Below are 16,972 nucleotides of genomic sequence, written 5' to 3'. Positions count from 1 at the left end.
TTACCTCTACATGCCTGAAGTAACTCCTGGTAACACTAATGGGATTTACACAGGGAACATCAGCAATAGAAGAGATCCCACAGCAGGTGAGACAGATCTCTCCCTAGATGTTCATCATGTGCATTTAATTAAGCCTTAAAGTGGGAAAGCAACTCAACTAATAACATGGCAACACTGGAAAAGATGCATTTTACAACAAGCTTATTGCTACAGTGAAGATGGTGCCCCACAACTAACCATGGCTCTATGCCTGCATATGGAATTCAACATAAGACCAAGTTGTTTAAATTAGAAAGCCACATTTCTCAGAAAACCATATACTGGTATACCAGGAGCACATAAATGAAAAAATAGGGAGAGAAAGTGCCAGTGTAAGTTTGTGAACAACTATGCTGGTCTTCCAACAAGTGTTAATTTCAAATTCTAAATCCTCTCTCACACCCACCAGCACAAGTTTCTCCAAATTCTGTACATGCCACTACACACGCATAAATGTCCATTGTAAATTTAACTTTGGAATCTATACATCTTAAGGGCAAAATGCTTCATAAAATGATTCACAGTGCTTCACAAACACAGAGGTAAAACAAAACAAAGAAAAAAGCTGCAAACACCTCTGTAAAACACAAGCACATTCTTTCTTATTTCAGCCCCCCTTTCAGTTAGAGAGGACTCTGCCAATTTGATTGCCTCTGAAGAACTGAATAAAACAAAACCAGGAGACCTGGGTAAAGGAATTTGGTATTCATAGAGTAGTGAAATTACGTGGAGCTTCTTAAACACTGGTAATACCTGAAAACAGCTGGTGGATTTAGCATTGAGAACTCATGTGCCCATTAGAGATCAAATTCAAAAGGTATTGATGCACTGGCATTAGTCTGTCACAATTACACTCTGTTCTTAAACACTGTGAAATGTTTTGTGCCTTCTAAATACTGCGATGACATAATTGGTAACTAAAGTCTGTTGTATTTCGAAGGAATGGTCACTTAGGCCACAAATATGAATAAGTCATGATAAAAAAAATAAAATGTGTAGCAGAGGGTAGAAAGCAGTTTGGTTTTACCTACCCACTGCTTTTAATATTACTGATCACAAGAAATGGCTGAGAAGGACTTTGGATAGCTTGTTTCTGCAGGAAATACTTCGTTCATTCCAGGACAGCTATCTGGATGAACAGCTATCCTACAGTTTCCAAAACTCTTCCACAAAGAATTCCTCACGGTTTTCTTCCGCCATCTCTGTTTTTCCAGTAACAGTAATAGGAACAACAGATATTTTTGTCCAATATACTGATGAAAACACTACAGAGTTTATTTGACAGATCAACCAGCAATGACTGCCAGCCTTCCTGACGGTAGGCTCAGACTGCTTATTTCACTGAAAAACACTGGCACCTGACAATACATGCTTGAAAAAAGAAAGGTGAATAGTTCAGGTAAAAAAAAGTCTGACAAGTGCCTCACTCAAGCATGCACTTCAAATATTGTAGACTGTTTAAAACTTAGGAATGCCCATGGATTACTCAAGGGGAAAAAAATATAAGAATATTCTAACAGCCTCAATGGAAAGAAAAAACAAAACCTGGAAAAACAGATTAAGCGTACATATTTCAGTTAGCAAACCCCACTACAGTAGTGACTTACAGCTACTAGTTATATTATCTGCTTATGCAGTGCTTGTGGAATGAAAGAACACGCACGTATGTTTTGCTTTCACCACTGTGGTCTACTGCCCAGTATATTAAACAGCTTGCCATTCGGATTCATATTCCTTGACTCTTGATCAGATACTTCAAAAGTTTATAGCACCAGATTTGAAGATTACTAGTCTGGGCTACTTAACAATATTTGAAAGAGGTGAACTTCTGGAAAATGACTGTATCCCTTTTTGGTGATGATGTGCTCAGTATTTACCATACTGAAGGCTTAAAGATGGAGAGACAGGTGAAGTTCAAAATTAACACTACCAGAATGACTCTGTCTTACACAAGCGACTTAGACTCTCAGTGTTGAGTCTCAACACCCAGATGAGACATACCCTGTTAAAGAACACAGTTATTTGTTTGTTCTGATGATGTCCTAAACTGCAAAGAATGCCTGTTACTTACTTACTTGCCCTTTTTTCCACATGCCAGAAAATAATTGTAGTGTATTTATTTGGACTCAACCTCCAATCTAGCCCAATCTGATTGGTATTATCTTTCTCACTTCCCTTCTCCTATTGTTCCTTAGTTACTTCAAAATTGAGGTATTTACACTGAGACGGCACAGAATGTGACACTTACTGAAACAGTGATTGTGGAAATAATGGGCAGATAGTGGTAGCAAAAAAGACCCAGCAAGCCATATTATATAACCAAAACTCTTCGATGCTTTGGTATTTTTAAATAATGAGGTCACTAGCAATTAATGTAAAGCTATCCAGCAGCAACAGTCAGCATCAAGACTGAAGCAATAAAAAGAACTCAAGTCTGCGCATTAATTGAAGTAGAGATAAGTTAGGGCAAGAAAAGAGCAGAAAAAAGGAAAGGTTTTTTGCACTTAACAGGCTAAGCTCACAGACAATTTGCAGAATATTTTTCTGTGAAATTCAGGTTTAGTAAAGCTAGGCAATAAATTAAATTTAAGAATGCATGTGCTGTTTGCGTGGAAAATCATGAAATATTCTTGAGTCACGTTAGATATTTATGATGTGATACCTATCAGAAATACTCATACAACTCAGTCCTAAAAGTCAAACAAATTTCCAGTGTTAAATAGTTAACTAAGATCAGATCAGATGATAAAATTATTGCTTTAAATGATTCTGATATCTGGGGAGAACTGTTATGGTATTTTCAAGGACAAATACTAGTCAGAATGATAAGGTTGTTCTTGTAGCAGTTGAAACTTTTCAGAAACGAAGGTGCTATGGTTTTGATTTCTTAAAACTATGACCATTTGGAACCTCAAGAAGATACATTAGTGGGAAAAAAAAAAAGAGCTGTTGGCAACTTTATAATTGGATTGACCCCATGCTCCATTATGACAACACGCTCTTATAATTACGGTAACGTCTAAATGAGTACTAAATACTAAGGCTGTAATGAGTCATGTTGTTTTACACATGTTTTTAGCAGAGCACAATGCTAACAGCATCTGATGACTCGACTCTTGTTTCCTTTCCAAGAAAAGCAACCCAAAACTCCTCACAGCAACCTGTTCCTGCTTTCCTGTATGGGTCAGGAAATCAGGCCTCTGTTTCCTCCCCACATGTTGCAACAGGAAGAGCACTGCAGAGCTACTTCCTAAAGGAACTCTTCTTGCCCACCCTTTCCTTGACAGCCCTGAAAGAATTATGTGTATTATGTACAATGGGGGAAGGAGAGCCAGATTGCATGTCAGTGCAGGTCACAGTTACAATGCAGCAGATGTCAAAAAGGTGTAAGGTCTGATAAGAAGCGAGTCTTCTCTACTTGCTGTGTCAAATCACCAATAGTTTATCTAAAGGTCTGTGCCCTTGAAGCACATATATATTTTGTTTCTAAGCATAACTGGAAATACCTTTCTGTCAAGAAAAGTTGTCTGGCCATGTGACTTTACATGGTGTTTGCAGTTATTTTTCCAGTCCCAGAGATAATTAGAAGAAGGGCAGTTTGCCCAGCTAAAGCTGAGAGAATACCCTTCACAGCCTTTCTGGGCATTCGTGTCCTTTTCCAATTTTTATGCTGCTGTCACTGGACTCTGGCATTTCTTACCCAATTCATTTGCTTTCTGTGGTAATCATATGCAATGAAGATATGCATGGCCAACATTTAAACAGGCTGCAGATCAATTAGTGGTCTTAAGTTTATCTGATTTTTATCAAAGACGACAGAGCTTTGGGTCGATTGTCAGAGCCTGTGTCAAGTTGACCTTTTCAGAGACGTCTACATTGCCAGTCCCTTGGGCAACTTGTTGTCCCCTGTTAGTCTCTGAATGGCAGAAGTCTGTTCTGCTCAAGCACAAAGTATACACAGATGTCTATATTACATTCTTATAGGTTTGACAGCAACTGCATGTTGTATCTATAAACTGTCCTTTAGCAGTGACACTTCCTCAATGATGATAAGCTAATTTATGCAACTAAATCTCCTTTGTGCAGAAATGAAAGCTAATTGAGTCATTACAAAGTAATTCAGGAAGGAATACCTTGTATAAATTGGCTTACTTTATAAATCCTTCTCAAGTGGTTTTCATGCATCCTAAGTGGTGCTAAGCAGTTTTGCTGCCATCAAATACCCAGGTGAAAAAGACAGCTTTACAGAGCTATAAAAACATTATTTTAAAACAGTAAAGGGAAGAGACAAGAAAATAAAGGTAAAAAGAAAGTACATACAAAAAATAAAGAGGAAAGATTCTAATTACCTGAAGCAGCGGTAACTTTCTCCTGGCTTGGTTTTCTTGGCACTTCAGGCTTTGAAGGAGCACATTCTTCTGCAAAACACATAACTGCAAATGAAACTCTGAAGGGACACCTCAGCTGACAGGAATTACAGCCCACATCAGTCTGAAAGCCACGGTCTACATTTCCAGATCATAAGCCCTGTTTACTATTTTGCATTTGTACAGAAGTTGGAACATTGTTATTTCTGTGGTTTCCCCCACCCATCCAAGAGCTTTCTTTCAAAATCTCCATTATGAACATCTGTTTCCCTTTTCACTCTGCTCTGAATACGGTAATATAGAGCTGCAGTTCTGCTGTTTTTCAGTCATGCTGACACAATTAGAATGAGGGTCCTATTCTGCTACCTACATTTCTTGCCAGGATAAGAAAAGGAAACTGAGGATTGGAAAAGTATTCCCAGCCCATGCAAGAATTCAGAAGTTCTTAAGAGCAGTATGCAGAGAAGGCAAAGGACATCTTATCTTCAACACTGTCAGAGACACACACTAGCTGGACACCTGCACGATGGGAACACAGCTACGACAGAGGCCATGCATTCAGTGCTCCTGCCTACTGCACCTGACCATGGCTTTAAGCAAGCCAGACTGTATCAAATAACTTAGTGCAAGTTTAGGAGACAAGAGAAAGCCCGGCAGCGATCACCTCTGAAGCTTGTTTTCTGGCTAGCAGGCTTGGAATGCTCTGAAATCCTCACAGCCAATTTTGAAAGATGCGCTCCATACTCCCCGTCCGGCACAGAGAGAGAACCCTCTCATGCCCACACCCTCACTTAAGTAAATCCACAGTCCACTCAGTACAGGGACATAAGATCTGCTCCTCACATTTCAGACTCAATAATTCTGTTGATGAGGCAAAAAGGGAACAAACTATGAGGTTTTTAGCTGTATTCTTTCTTTAGGTTCTTAAAGAAGTAGAAACAGATTCATCTTGGCTTTTACAGTATATCAAAACTGACAAAGCTGCCATACTGAATGAGGAAATAGTATATTGATAAACCCACTTCTCAAACAAGAATTTGACTTTTAATACATTTAAATTATTTGGCTTTGCTACTCATCACATCTTATACAGACATTCATGCTTCTTTTTAAGGCACACATTTCAGCAACTAATTTTGATATTTTATTAATGACAGACAAGAGATATAGAACTCACAGCTTTTAAAATGTTCTTTATTGTGCAACTTGTATGTAATTGCCTATCTACTTTGACAAAGAGTGAATTTTATACCAACAGTTCAAAGGATTTTTAGCCTTGTAAAAATTTAATCTATCCACAAGACTGTTCCTGCAAACATTAAAGCAGATGTTTAAAGCACAAGAGTAGACCTGTTGAAATGAGTATGCATAATTGCTGCTAAGTTACATACGCAGTCCTACAAATATTAGAATTACATCATGAGATTCACTCTACAAAGAGCTTTGAAGTTCTGCCCTAATAAGCCAGCAAGAGTTTTTTTTGCCGCTAGACTCTTGACTAGCTACAAATCTGGTTGAGATGAATATAAACTATTATTTGAGTCAAGGAAGAAAAAAAGAGAAAAAAAACCCCACAATAGAACAGAGAAAATCTGAGGCTGCGGTACAACACAAAACACTCCAAACTATTTACTGTATTCAAATGTATTCCCCCACTTGGCATAACTCTTGTGGCACATTTCCAAGTACAATCATTTGGGGGGTTTTTTAAGCACTTGCAATTGGAGCATAAATGGCAAAAATACATCCCTATGTGCTGTCTGGAGCACTAGGAGGCACTGTCATTCTGTGGCTTCCCTACAACTACTACACCACCCCTTACAGGTAGTATCATCCCATTGTCAGACTGATTTTCTAGGATGCTCCCTTTTCCCAGAACATCCAACACACAGAATATTATACGTTGATTAAATAAATGTTGATATTGTGCATTACTGGATATTTGGACCAACATCAATTGATGTGTTGAATGTACTGTGGATTTTAACTCTATCACTGCCATGGTCATCAGACTAGCTTAAACTGAGGACTGGCTTTAGTAGAAGGTATTTCAACTGAAGTAAAACAGCAGAGGAAGTTTGAAGAGATGTTTTCATAAGGTACAGTTGACTACAAGTAGATTACATTGTGGTTTCATGGAAGAATTTAGAGCATATGCATTCCCCCTCTTGAAAAACATATTTCCTAGAAACAAGAGTTCACCAGGTCCATATCTGAAGATGAGAGAATGTCTGAACCAAGGTTCTTTGAATACTGAAAAGGTCCCAAATTCAAACAAAAACTGTCTATATTAGCATACTGGTTTGGATCCCAACCATCCCTACTTATCACACTTTGCTTTACACTACAGAGGCATCACAAAGAGGATAAACTTTCAGGTGCAATTGGACTGGAACAGGCACTCCAGAAGTACACTGAACAAGGTCCAGCTGCTAATGGACATTTGGTCCATGGAACCAGACTAAACTGACTCCACAAGAAAACTTTTCTGAAACATGCACAGTGCGAATATCAGGTCCTTGGCACAAATTTGTCCTTTATGAATCTGTTGCAAATGGTCCACACTACTTGCTAATGCAATCATGTTCACAGTGGAGGTGATGTAATAGGCTTGGCTTAGGATGGTAAAAAAGAACCTATGGTTCTTACTAGTGGTTTCTGGTACTATGTCCTGAAGCAATAACCATGTGCAGGAGATGTCCTTTAAACACAGCAACCTCAATTACCCCAGTGTTGCAACACAGAATAGAGTCAAAAGGTGAAAATACAGTAGAAGTCCTTCTATATTATTAAGACACTGTGTAAGAGGAATCATGCAGACCTTTAAAATAATCTAGTACAATGTTTCTTCTGTATCTCTTCTTTCACCATCGCTACCACTGCAGTGAGAAAATATTCTTTGCCTTCTCAATATGTCAAAATGAGACTAATCAACACTAATCAAACTAGTGAACTCTTCCAGAGCTGTAGATCCAAAGAACCCTTGAGACACAGGGTATGTTCCATACTCTGCTGGTATTCAGAGACCCTAATGGCAAACAAGCTACAAAATTCTTGTGATGACAATGCAACAAGGAACTAACTACATTCGTTAAGGGTTTTTTTCAGTTAGTCTATGAAAGCTGTTGAAAGGAATTTACTTATTTAATTTGCAGTCTGAAGAAAAAACAGAAAAATAATCATCCAATCATAGAGGATTCTACCATCCACACAATTTAAAAAGTGAACAATGAATTCTACACTGAGTTTTTTGCATGCATTCATTGATGATTTTTTTTCTTCCAATTTCTTTTTCTTTTTTCTTGGGGGAGGATTAGATTACTTGAGTATAAAATGCATAAGAGTTTGCCTTGAACAGTGCATTCCTTCAATGGAATGTGGTATCTTCATGATAAATAGGCATAAACTTAGCAGTTTCCTCTACTAACACATTACTTAACCATCTTTTTATATTAGACTCTAATTTAATGCCATTATTAATTGGTATTCTACTGTCTTCTAGTCTCTGGCACAAGCATTGTCATTGCACAATACTAGTTTATACCTTGGATAATCGCAGTTTGTGGGTTAATATATTCCATTCAACACTTTAATAACAGTAAACAAAAACAGCTCAGCTATGCAGCAAAATCTAACAAACCACACAGATGGTTATAATGTTTTCATTGTGTGGTTTCCATAGCAATCATATTGCAAATCTGGAAGCTTCTTGCAAATAAGCAGCTTGTATTTACATGCCTCTCGGCTGCAGCATGGAACTCTACAACATGTGAAGTTGTTATTCCAATCACATATTGTTAGAAAAATCATTGGAAGATGTTTTGATCAGTTAAGATAAAAACTGCTGCAGTGAACTAATTTTTCATCTATTTCATAATGATACAAGCAATCACACGCTTGTAATGCACATTAATATATCTTCATTTGAAATCTCACTGTGGTGTCAGAAGGTTATAAGCATATAAACAGGTCCTGTAAGACAGGCTCCCACAAAAATACTTGTATTATTAAATAGTCAATTAAAAAAAACCCACACACGCAGTGTCTTTACTATTATACTCAGCAGGGATGACAGACAAATGCATGCAAACACAAAGGTGTAAACACAAAGAACTCTGCTGACACTGAGCATCATGGGCCTAAACTGCTTTGCGTAAGAAAAAGTAAAACATACAATGGCACGGTAACACCAAGAGTATTACTCCTCCACACTGCCTTTTTTGCTACCAAATAATGACTCTGCACAAATGTAAACAAGAACTTTCAAACATGAATAAATGCTGACCGTGGGAAAGAGTCAAGACCTTTTCTCTCCCAGGTTTATAATTTTATGAATTGACCTAACCCCATAACAGATGGGTTATTACTCTAATAAGGAACATAAATCAATCCAGCTATGTAATGTTTTTAAAAAATTACCAAGAACTGGCTTTTTTTACAAACAAAATTATTTGTTTAGAGAAACATTTAAGCAATTCCAAAGAAGGAACAATAAACACACAAAATTTAAGAACACAAAATTGTTTTTATAATTTGGCCAAACCAACACCTTCTGCAAGCATTAGCAGTGAGGGCTAGAGACCATCTGGGGCCAAAGGAATAAGAATTAACACCCTGTTTTATGCAGGGCCAGCAAGCTGCCTTACCCGAGGACTATGCTCCCCAGCCTTGGGGAGGGGTCCTCTTCAGTATTCTCACTAAATACACACCTGCACATGCCTATACACTTCACCCAAGCTCTTACTGTGTTTTAGCCTAAGCAGCTTGATATCCCTGAAATTCTCCATGTGTTGCTTGATCCTAGGCTTATTTGCCTTGGTGTGGGTATGTATATTGGCAGGGACTTTCCTTTCTGGCCTCTTCTTTCAGACTCTGGATCCACCCGTTCTGTAGGGAGAGATCTCCAAATCCAAGTGGCAAAACTCTAGTTTTAATAATCCTCCAATATTCACATAGATCTGCCCCTTTCCCCCAGTTCCTCCTGGACATGACAGATTACTGGAAGATTTACACACAACTTCTTGACATTTCACCCTGCACTCCCAGCAGCACTCTGGTGCACTCTAAACAAATGAAACAGTTTGGAAAAGGCTGCTGAAGGCGCTATTCTCTAGCCATGGTGCGAGATCTGGGGTACAGCAGAGAGGGGGAGACAGCCTATCTTTTATTCAAGCTCCAATCTGACTGTATCGGGGTGCATGTTTTGGGGGTCAAAATGCTTCCAGGATGGTGACACAAGTGGGAAACAAGCTGGTTGCTGTTTAGAGAAGAGATTAAGAACTTCTTACCATGAAAGAAGACAGGACAATTCTTATTTTATTCCTAGTTCTATGGGTCAGCTAGTTAACACCCAACGGCTCAAACAGAGAAGTCATATTCTTACGTGACAAGCTTGAGTGAAAAAATTATTTCCACAACATAGGCAGAACAGACAGAAACAGGCCACACAGACACAGGCTAAACACTGGGATTGCAGAGGAGGTGACATTAAAACTTGCATCTGAATAAATGGTCACCACCGTGCTCAGAAATACGATGGGAAACACAATACAGAATTATATTTGAACAGAATACAGAGAGAGATCTCCAGGTTATGAACAATATAAAAATACATTTTAATGAAAAATATTATGCACACTGAGATACCTTAGTTTTAGTTGAGGACAACCCATGTCAATTCCTAGTCCCAATTCCTTCCAACACATGTGATCCAAGTCCAATTCCAAGTGGAGACAAAAGGTTTCACTCAAATATACAACCAGCTAAATTGGATGGGACCTCCAACTAATACTTTTTGTGCAAGTTTTCATCAGCTCTTGAAAAACCACCATTATTTAAACTCTAGAGTAAGTAAGGTTGACTATATGCACCACTTTGTCCAACCAGTAGACAGTAAAAGAAGTCTGTTATTACTGTTGGCAATGTACTGATCTCCCAATGGCCTCGAATAAATAGCATTGGCTGTACAAAGTGAAAAAGCTAGAAGCATTAAATACTTTGGGATAGACGGGACTAGTGGAAATCGCTTAGTCTGACACCCTGCTCTAACTCTGAAAATTACATCAAGTTTCTAGGAAACAGCATTTGGTTCCTTTTGTACTCCATACTAAGCTATTCAGCAGCAGTTTATAAGGGTCTGTGCATTCTAATGGTTCACGTATGAGACACCTGAAGCTAATGACTTTATAGAACAGGATTAGCTCAAATGACTCAGTTTTGTCCAGATATTGCCAAGTCTCCAGATGTCAGGTTTCCTGAATTCCTTGAGAAATCCTGCACTTTTTTTTTCTCCTCAGTTGCACTCCTTGTATCTTGAAAAGGTGCTACTGTGCACCATTGTTACTCCCCATTGTGTAAGCAGTCTGAATAACCAAACCAGCCATCACAGCTAAAAATGAAGCACTGCCTCCTATTGAGAAGACCTTGGAAAAGTTACCTCATCATCCTCACAGAAAAGATTACCAGATTCTGTTATAAATTAACTCAGGATAAATACTGCAGGAAAAGGAGGTGAGAAGGAGAGGAAGTGATATTGGAGTCCTGGAATGTCACTTACTTTTTTTTTTTTTTTTTCCCAGAAAATGGCGCACTCAAACAATTTTCCTGTGACACCACCCAGTGAATCTAAGCATATGTTATGGTTTGGCTTAATCAAAACCAAAAAGCAGATATAACATTCCCTTCCTAACAAAAGCATTTTGAAGTTACAGCATTTGCTAAACTAAAAAGTGAAATAAACTAAAGAAAATCCCAGTCCCACCAGGAACAAATACAAAACACACTTTAAGACTACAATTCTCTAGTCTTGTGCAGAAGAATGTTGTTTGGATCATATAACTATTACTATGAAGAATAATAATATATTTAGAAAAAGATTTTTTCCTCACTCTATCTGTGAAAAAGACACTAGAATTCTCCTATATTATCACACACATAGCCATCCACATGAACTATATACTACAGCAATGGATTAAAAACACCCCATGGTTTTAAAAGCAGGAAAATACTATATGACTACTCACTAGTTTACTGGGGAAAAAAGAAAAAGGAACAAAAGTTTTCTCCAGCAGAAAAATTTTTGTAATGTTTTAGGGCATAAAGTATGAAGACTAAGTGATCAAAGAACACATCTCTGTCCTTGGAGGAAAAACAGTTACTCTCACATGAGAGAGAAAATTGAGCATTATCTGCAAGGTTGTCCACAGTTGCTGCAAAGGAACTGCTGCAAAGTGAATCTTCTCATTCTATTGTGCACAATTTTACAAAGTTTTCAAGAAATGTGGGAGTGTGCTTTGCTTTACTTACCTTCCCTACTTGTTGAGACCTGAATACATGTTAGCACCTTCCCTCTTTCTTTTTCTTTCCTTTCCCCAGAACTAAGTGTCCCCATATCCTTCCTTCCCTGTCCTTGCCCCATTCTGTGGTGACGACTAATTCGTATAAAGCCTGTATCTTCTTCATACCCAACAAATTTTGTTCATTTACCAAACACAGAGGTTCTAAGTATGAAAGTTGCTGTTTCCAGGGCTTCAGAAGGCCCTTTGGGCTTTAAGAGCAAAGTATCACAATGGGAAGAAAAACATGGTCACCTGAATGACAGGGCAGAATATATTCATTAGAACAACTGAACAATCCACAGAGGTACAGGCAATTCCTGGTTTTAGTTATGAATATGTTAAGATTTCATTAACTCAGCTTTCTGCTTGGACTGCCTGCTTGGAGCTCTCCGTGCAAATAAGCAACCTTCAGTCATGTTTTGAGTGACAGCTGAATCAACTCAGTTGTTCATGGTCTTCCAAACAATAAATAATTTAAAATCTCCAATTTAAAAAAAAAAAAAGGCAACAACTTAATATTCTCTACATTCTCTTTTCTTAAATAAACACAGATGCAGAAGAATTAACAATTTGTCAATTTAAGGTTAAAGGAGGGAAAGAAATTAGCTAGTCTGACAGGATTAGGAGGAATAGAAGTATGTAAAATCTTAGCTACACCAATAGTAAGCTTGGGAGGACAGGAGGTAGAAAAAGGCAGGAAAAGCAGGAAAGACCATTTAGAAAGTCTAATTTTTGGAATACTAAAATTTCTTTGACAAAATGATCTAATTATTATTAACAAAATTCAATACAAATATGCCCAAGTGCAATGCGCACTGCATAGAAATAAGGGATGGGTTTGGCACTGACCTTTTTATTTCCTCATGAAGAAAGACCTGATAATAGTAATTCTTCTCAAGAGAAAAGATAAAGGTCATCACAAGCAAGTTCAATTGTTGATATGCACACAATAATTATAATAAAGAATAAAAGAAATTAGAGAGATCCACTTCTGCAAACTCATTCATTCTTTTCCCAGTTTGTGTTTACAATTAAAGTAACTATTTCAGGAATTTGTTTTCAGAAATCAAGTGTCTTAGAATTGTTTAATCCTATATGCTGAGTGAATTAGTCAGAAAACAAAAAAATATTTGATGGGTCACCAAAGAAGGTGAAAATTTCATAAGTGACTTCAGAATCCAGCTCCTTATAAATTCCTTTAAGTTTCATTAGGCGCTTTTTAAAATGTTACCTTTTTTTTTTTTTAAGAGATTAGATAACAGTTTTCATACCTGAACAGAAGCATCTCTGAAGGTAAAGTTTCATGTTAGCTTCCAACAAAAGCCCAATTTTGGCTCCACTTCTAAAAATCTTCCTAAAGCCTCAAATTTGGCATACAAAATCGAGGCAATAGGCATCTTACCTAAATCCATACTTAAATATTTAAAGAAGGAGTAAAATATTTTAAGATACTGCTTTTAACAGGCTTCAACAATGTAAAGCAAAGCTTCTAGGGTTTAATGTTTCTACACGCTCATCTAATTATTTAGCTGATTAATGAAAAATGCTCCCTCCTTTGTCCCCCCTCACCTTCCCAAAAAAGTAGTTGCAATTACTGGACAGATTACAAATTAGTAGCTCAAAGGGACAAAACAAACGATGATTTTGAAGTTGATTCCATGGTTGTATTGTAGCTTCACAGGAATTTGCGCTAGAGATTGCTTGCCTAAATCCGTGTGGCATGCACATAAGTACATTTTTATACATAAACATAATAAAGATTTATGTGAATTCACTGTAACTAAAATAAATTTGTTTGTTCTCTCAACCCATAATAGCTCTTAGTTATGTAAATAGTTTAAGTGTTCAACATGACATTTCATAAACCTTATTATTAAAATGTTTTGCTAAAATAAATGTGGTGGCTATTAAAATCTACATAGAAAATATAAATAGTTCTCTATGTAAATACATCTAGCAATCAAATATTCAATTAACTAATCTACACTGTATAACTCTGTACTACAGTGTTATTTGACAACCATGTACAGGGGTTATATTTCTCAGGCTTAAATTTATATGATACACAGAAAAAAAGTCTGTAAATGTCAAGTAAAGTTTCCCATACTCGTTGATCAGCAGCAAGATTTAAATTTAAAAGCCATTTCTGAAAACTACATAGCCCTAATTGTGACAAATGTGACTTGACATAATATTTACGTACATAGAATTCATAAAGAAAGCACCTTGTTTAAACCACATAATATCCTTTAATAATCTGCAGAGTTCAAGTATTCAAATTTATAGTGTGATTCCAGAAATGAACTTACGCAAAAAAGGGACAGAAGACAAGGCATTTCAGCATAGCTCACTTTAGTGAAAGGAAACACAATACAGTTGTTGGCATGTTTCCACAAGAAAAGTCTGGCTCCCAGATGCTTCTCTTATAACTCCTTTAAAAATGTTCTACCAAGACATTTTTACATTGTTGATCATTAACTGCACATTGACAAAAAATAAAAAAAAAAAACAGCAGCTTTCACCCTTTGGGTATTTTCATGAAAAGTAACAAACCCGCACCACTGCCTCTTTTTCACTGTTTATTGCCCATGCCATCAAATTAAATTATGTCAACTACATTAAATCCTTTCTCCAGTTTAAATGATGAAATAAAGTAATTGTAAAAATATTCTTGTTATGATTCACTATTAAACAAAAATCAGGTTAAATCAGAAATAAGCAGAAAATTATAGCTGCAACGCAGACTGTTTACACACACCGTATTTTGGGTAACATTCCCACATTCATTTCTACAAATGTCATCCCATTCCCCCATTCTCATACATTAAGTCCAGAGCAGGACAAGCCACTTTGGATGCCTGATCTTTCTAGCCCTACACACCACATGCCACGATGCACCTCAGAGAGATGAGGGAGGACAGCAGGGATCCAGAAATAGTTCATAAGGAGAGGATGACAACTGCTCCCCAGGCAGCTCACCGTGTTACCGTGGGACTGGCACACAGAAAAACCCAAGGCCCCCAGAGTCCCAGATTACTTTAATTCCCTCGCAGCTGGTGCTTTGGATTATCCAGCTCTCATGCCAGAGACACAACATAGTCCCAGTTGCACCATAAGAGCCACCATTTGTAGGCCTGAGCTAGGCAGTTTAACCAGAAATTGGGTCTTACCATCTGTATGGAAATTATGTCAAAATCATATCCATCTTTAACTTTTGTTTATTGAATTATTTGAAACTACTGTTCAACATATAGTAATAGAGATGCCTCACTTCTTAAAGAAACAAGTTTGAGACAGGTATGGAAGCAAGTATAGGTTCAGTTAGCATATTTTGGGACAACGGAAGGATGGCCCTCAGATTCCTTCCTTTAATTCCCAGTTTTACTCACTCTTGCCTTCAAGATTCAAGAACAGAATAACTGTTACAGTCTGCTAAGACAAAATCCTTCCACAAAGCAAAGATGGAAGTACTGGAACCTCTTCCTTAAGGATACTGAAAGTTCCTGAGATCTTAAACTAGTTTTCATCAGAACACAAACTCAGAGTTTTTAGGTGGAGAAAATCAAGATCTGCTAGGAAAAAGCAGAATTCAAAAAAAGGACTGAAACAAAATATCCCCTGTGCCAACTGTGCCCTTTCTGGATGAGAAAATTTTCCTCCTTCGTTGCTGTCTAATCCAAACTCACTGATTTGCCAGAAACTTTCCTCAGTCTCTTCTGGCTTCTTAAGAAAACATACTTCCCTGCGTTGCTGAAGTTTATCTGTGTACCTGCCCTTCCCTGGAGCATCCCTCTCTCTACTCTAGGGCACAGTAGACTCCTACATCTTGCCCTCTCCACCTAGTCCACTGTGGGGTTGGAGAGCTATACCCTGTTGACCATTTTCTTTTCCTAGGAGCAACCAACCTGCTTCTTTCAAAGACTCCTTCTCAGCCCTGGGAGCACTAGCCAAGTGAAGGAAACAGGCAGCCTTTTCCTATGTTGCCTTCCTGGTATACGTGTAAACTAGACATGGCATCCACTGCAAACACAGTATACTTAACACACAAGCCAATCAGGTATACATGCCTATGGCCAGTAAAATTCATGAAGCTCTGGTTAATTAGTAGTGTTTTGTTTGGCTAATCTCTCCATTTTGAGAAGAGTGGGAAGGAAAGTGAGTAGCAGATTAAAAAGCACACTGAGAAGAAAAGATGTATACAGAAGGATTTATGCTGATGCCTTTCTTAAGGCTGAAAAATTCAAATAACAGATTTGTACCTACAGTAACAGAGTGTTTAATTCAGCCTTTAAAGTCCACCTTGCTGGGTCGTATTTGAGAATCCAGTTGTATAAATTATGGTTCTTTAATAGCTACCTTGTGGAAACCAGAAAAGTTGAGAAGCAATAGCCTGAGGCACCATATAACCTCTGGTTGCTCTTGTTTCTCAAAAACCTCTCTACCTAATGGTTTTAATAGCCTGATATGCAGTCATTCATCACAAATTCAAAAAGTAAAGGTTCCTTGATCCAGCTATATAGTATTCATCACAGTTATATCCAAGTAGTAGAGCAAGCCCAACATTTCTATTTTCATAAATATACATAATACAATTGACATTTTGCTTTGAACTTGCTAAACTACAGCAATTCCTCAAACTTATGGTTAATAAACTCTCTCACATACTAACACATTTCTTCTGAATGCTTTGCATTAGAATTATTGCACTGCTTCTTAATTAGATAAAAACAGTGCTACCAAAGAAAACTACTTTGCTTTCAAAAGAACAAACTTTGGGCCCAAAACCCATTGAAGACATGCATGCATAAACAAACCTTTGTTCACATTTACCATGAAGCCAGCTGTCAAACAGAGTCAACATTGAAAAACTATGATACAAGTAAAATTAGTTTGTGTGATTTTGTCTCGCCAGGATGACAAGCTTTTCTGAGACAGGATTCTATCTCTTAATAACAAACAACTTCTGTCACATACTGTTCACATCAGATTGGTTTTACAAATCAATAATGTCAAACGTTGTTTAGTGCTGGTGCACAGAAAATAGTATAAAACCGATTGGTCAGTACTTGCAATAAAATATCTTATTTCAATAAGTAAATGCCTTTCAATGAGTTGTGTGCCAATTAGTTTTTGAAAGAGTTCTTTAAACATGAAACTGCATAATTAAAAATACTTCCTTTTTAGATATTATTAAGTTATGCATTCTAATTTTAAGTAAACAAACTTCAA

At 37.4% G+C, this 16,972-nt stretch overlaps 1 protein-coding gene across 1 annotated transcript in view; it reads right to left on the bottom strand.

Moving 5' to 3' along the window:
* The window catches only part of SKAP2 (src kinase associated phosphoprotein 2), a 122,793-nt gene that overhangs the window by 14,709 nt on the left and 91,112 nt on the right, over positions 1-16,972 (bottom strand). Inside the window, exon 10 of the mRNA XM_054815586.1 lies at positions 4,389-4,457. Within this exon, the coding sequence (XP_054671561.1) occupies positions 4,389-4,457 (69 nt within the window). The remainder of the gene's footprint in view (positions 1-4,388; positions 4,458-16,972) is intronic.

The sequence above is a fragment of the Grus americana genome, chromosome 2 (genome assembly GCF_028858705.1).
Source record: "Grus americana isolate bGruAme1 chromosome 2, bGruAme1.mat, whole genome shotgun sequence".
Classification (NCBI taxonomy): Eukaryota; Metazoa; Chordata; class Aves; order Gruiformes; family Gruidae; genus Grus; species Grus americana.
Note: the sequence above shows the minus strand (reverse complement) of the source record. Positions and strands in the feature narration are given on the sequence as shown.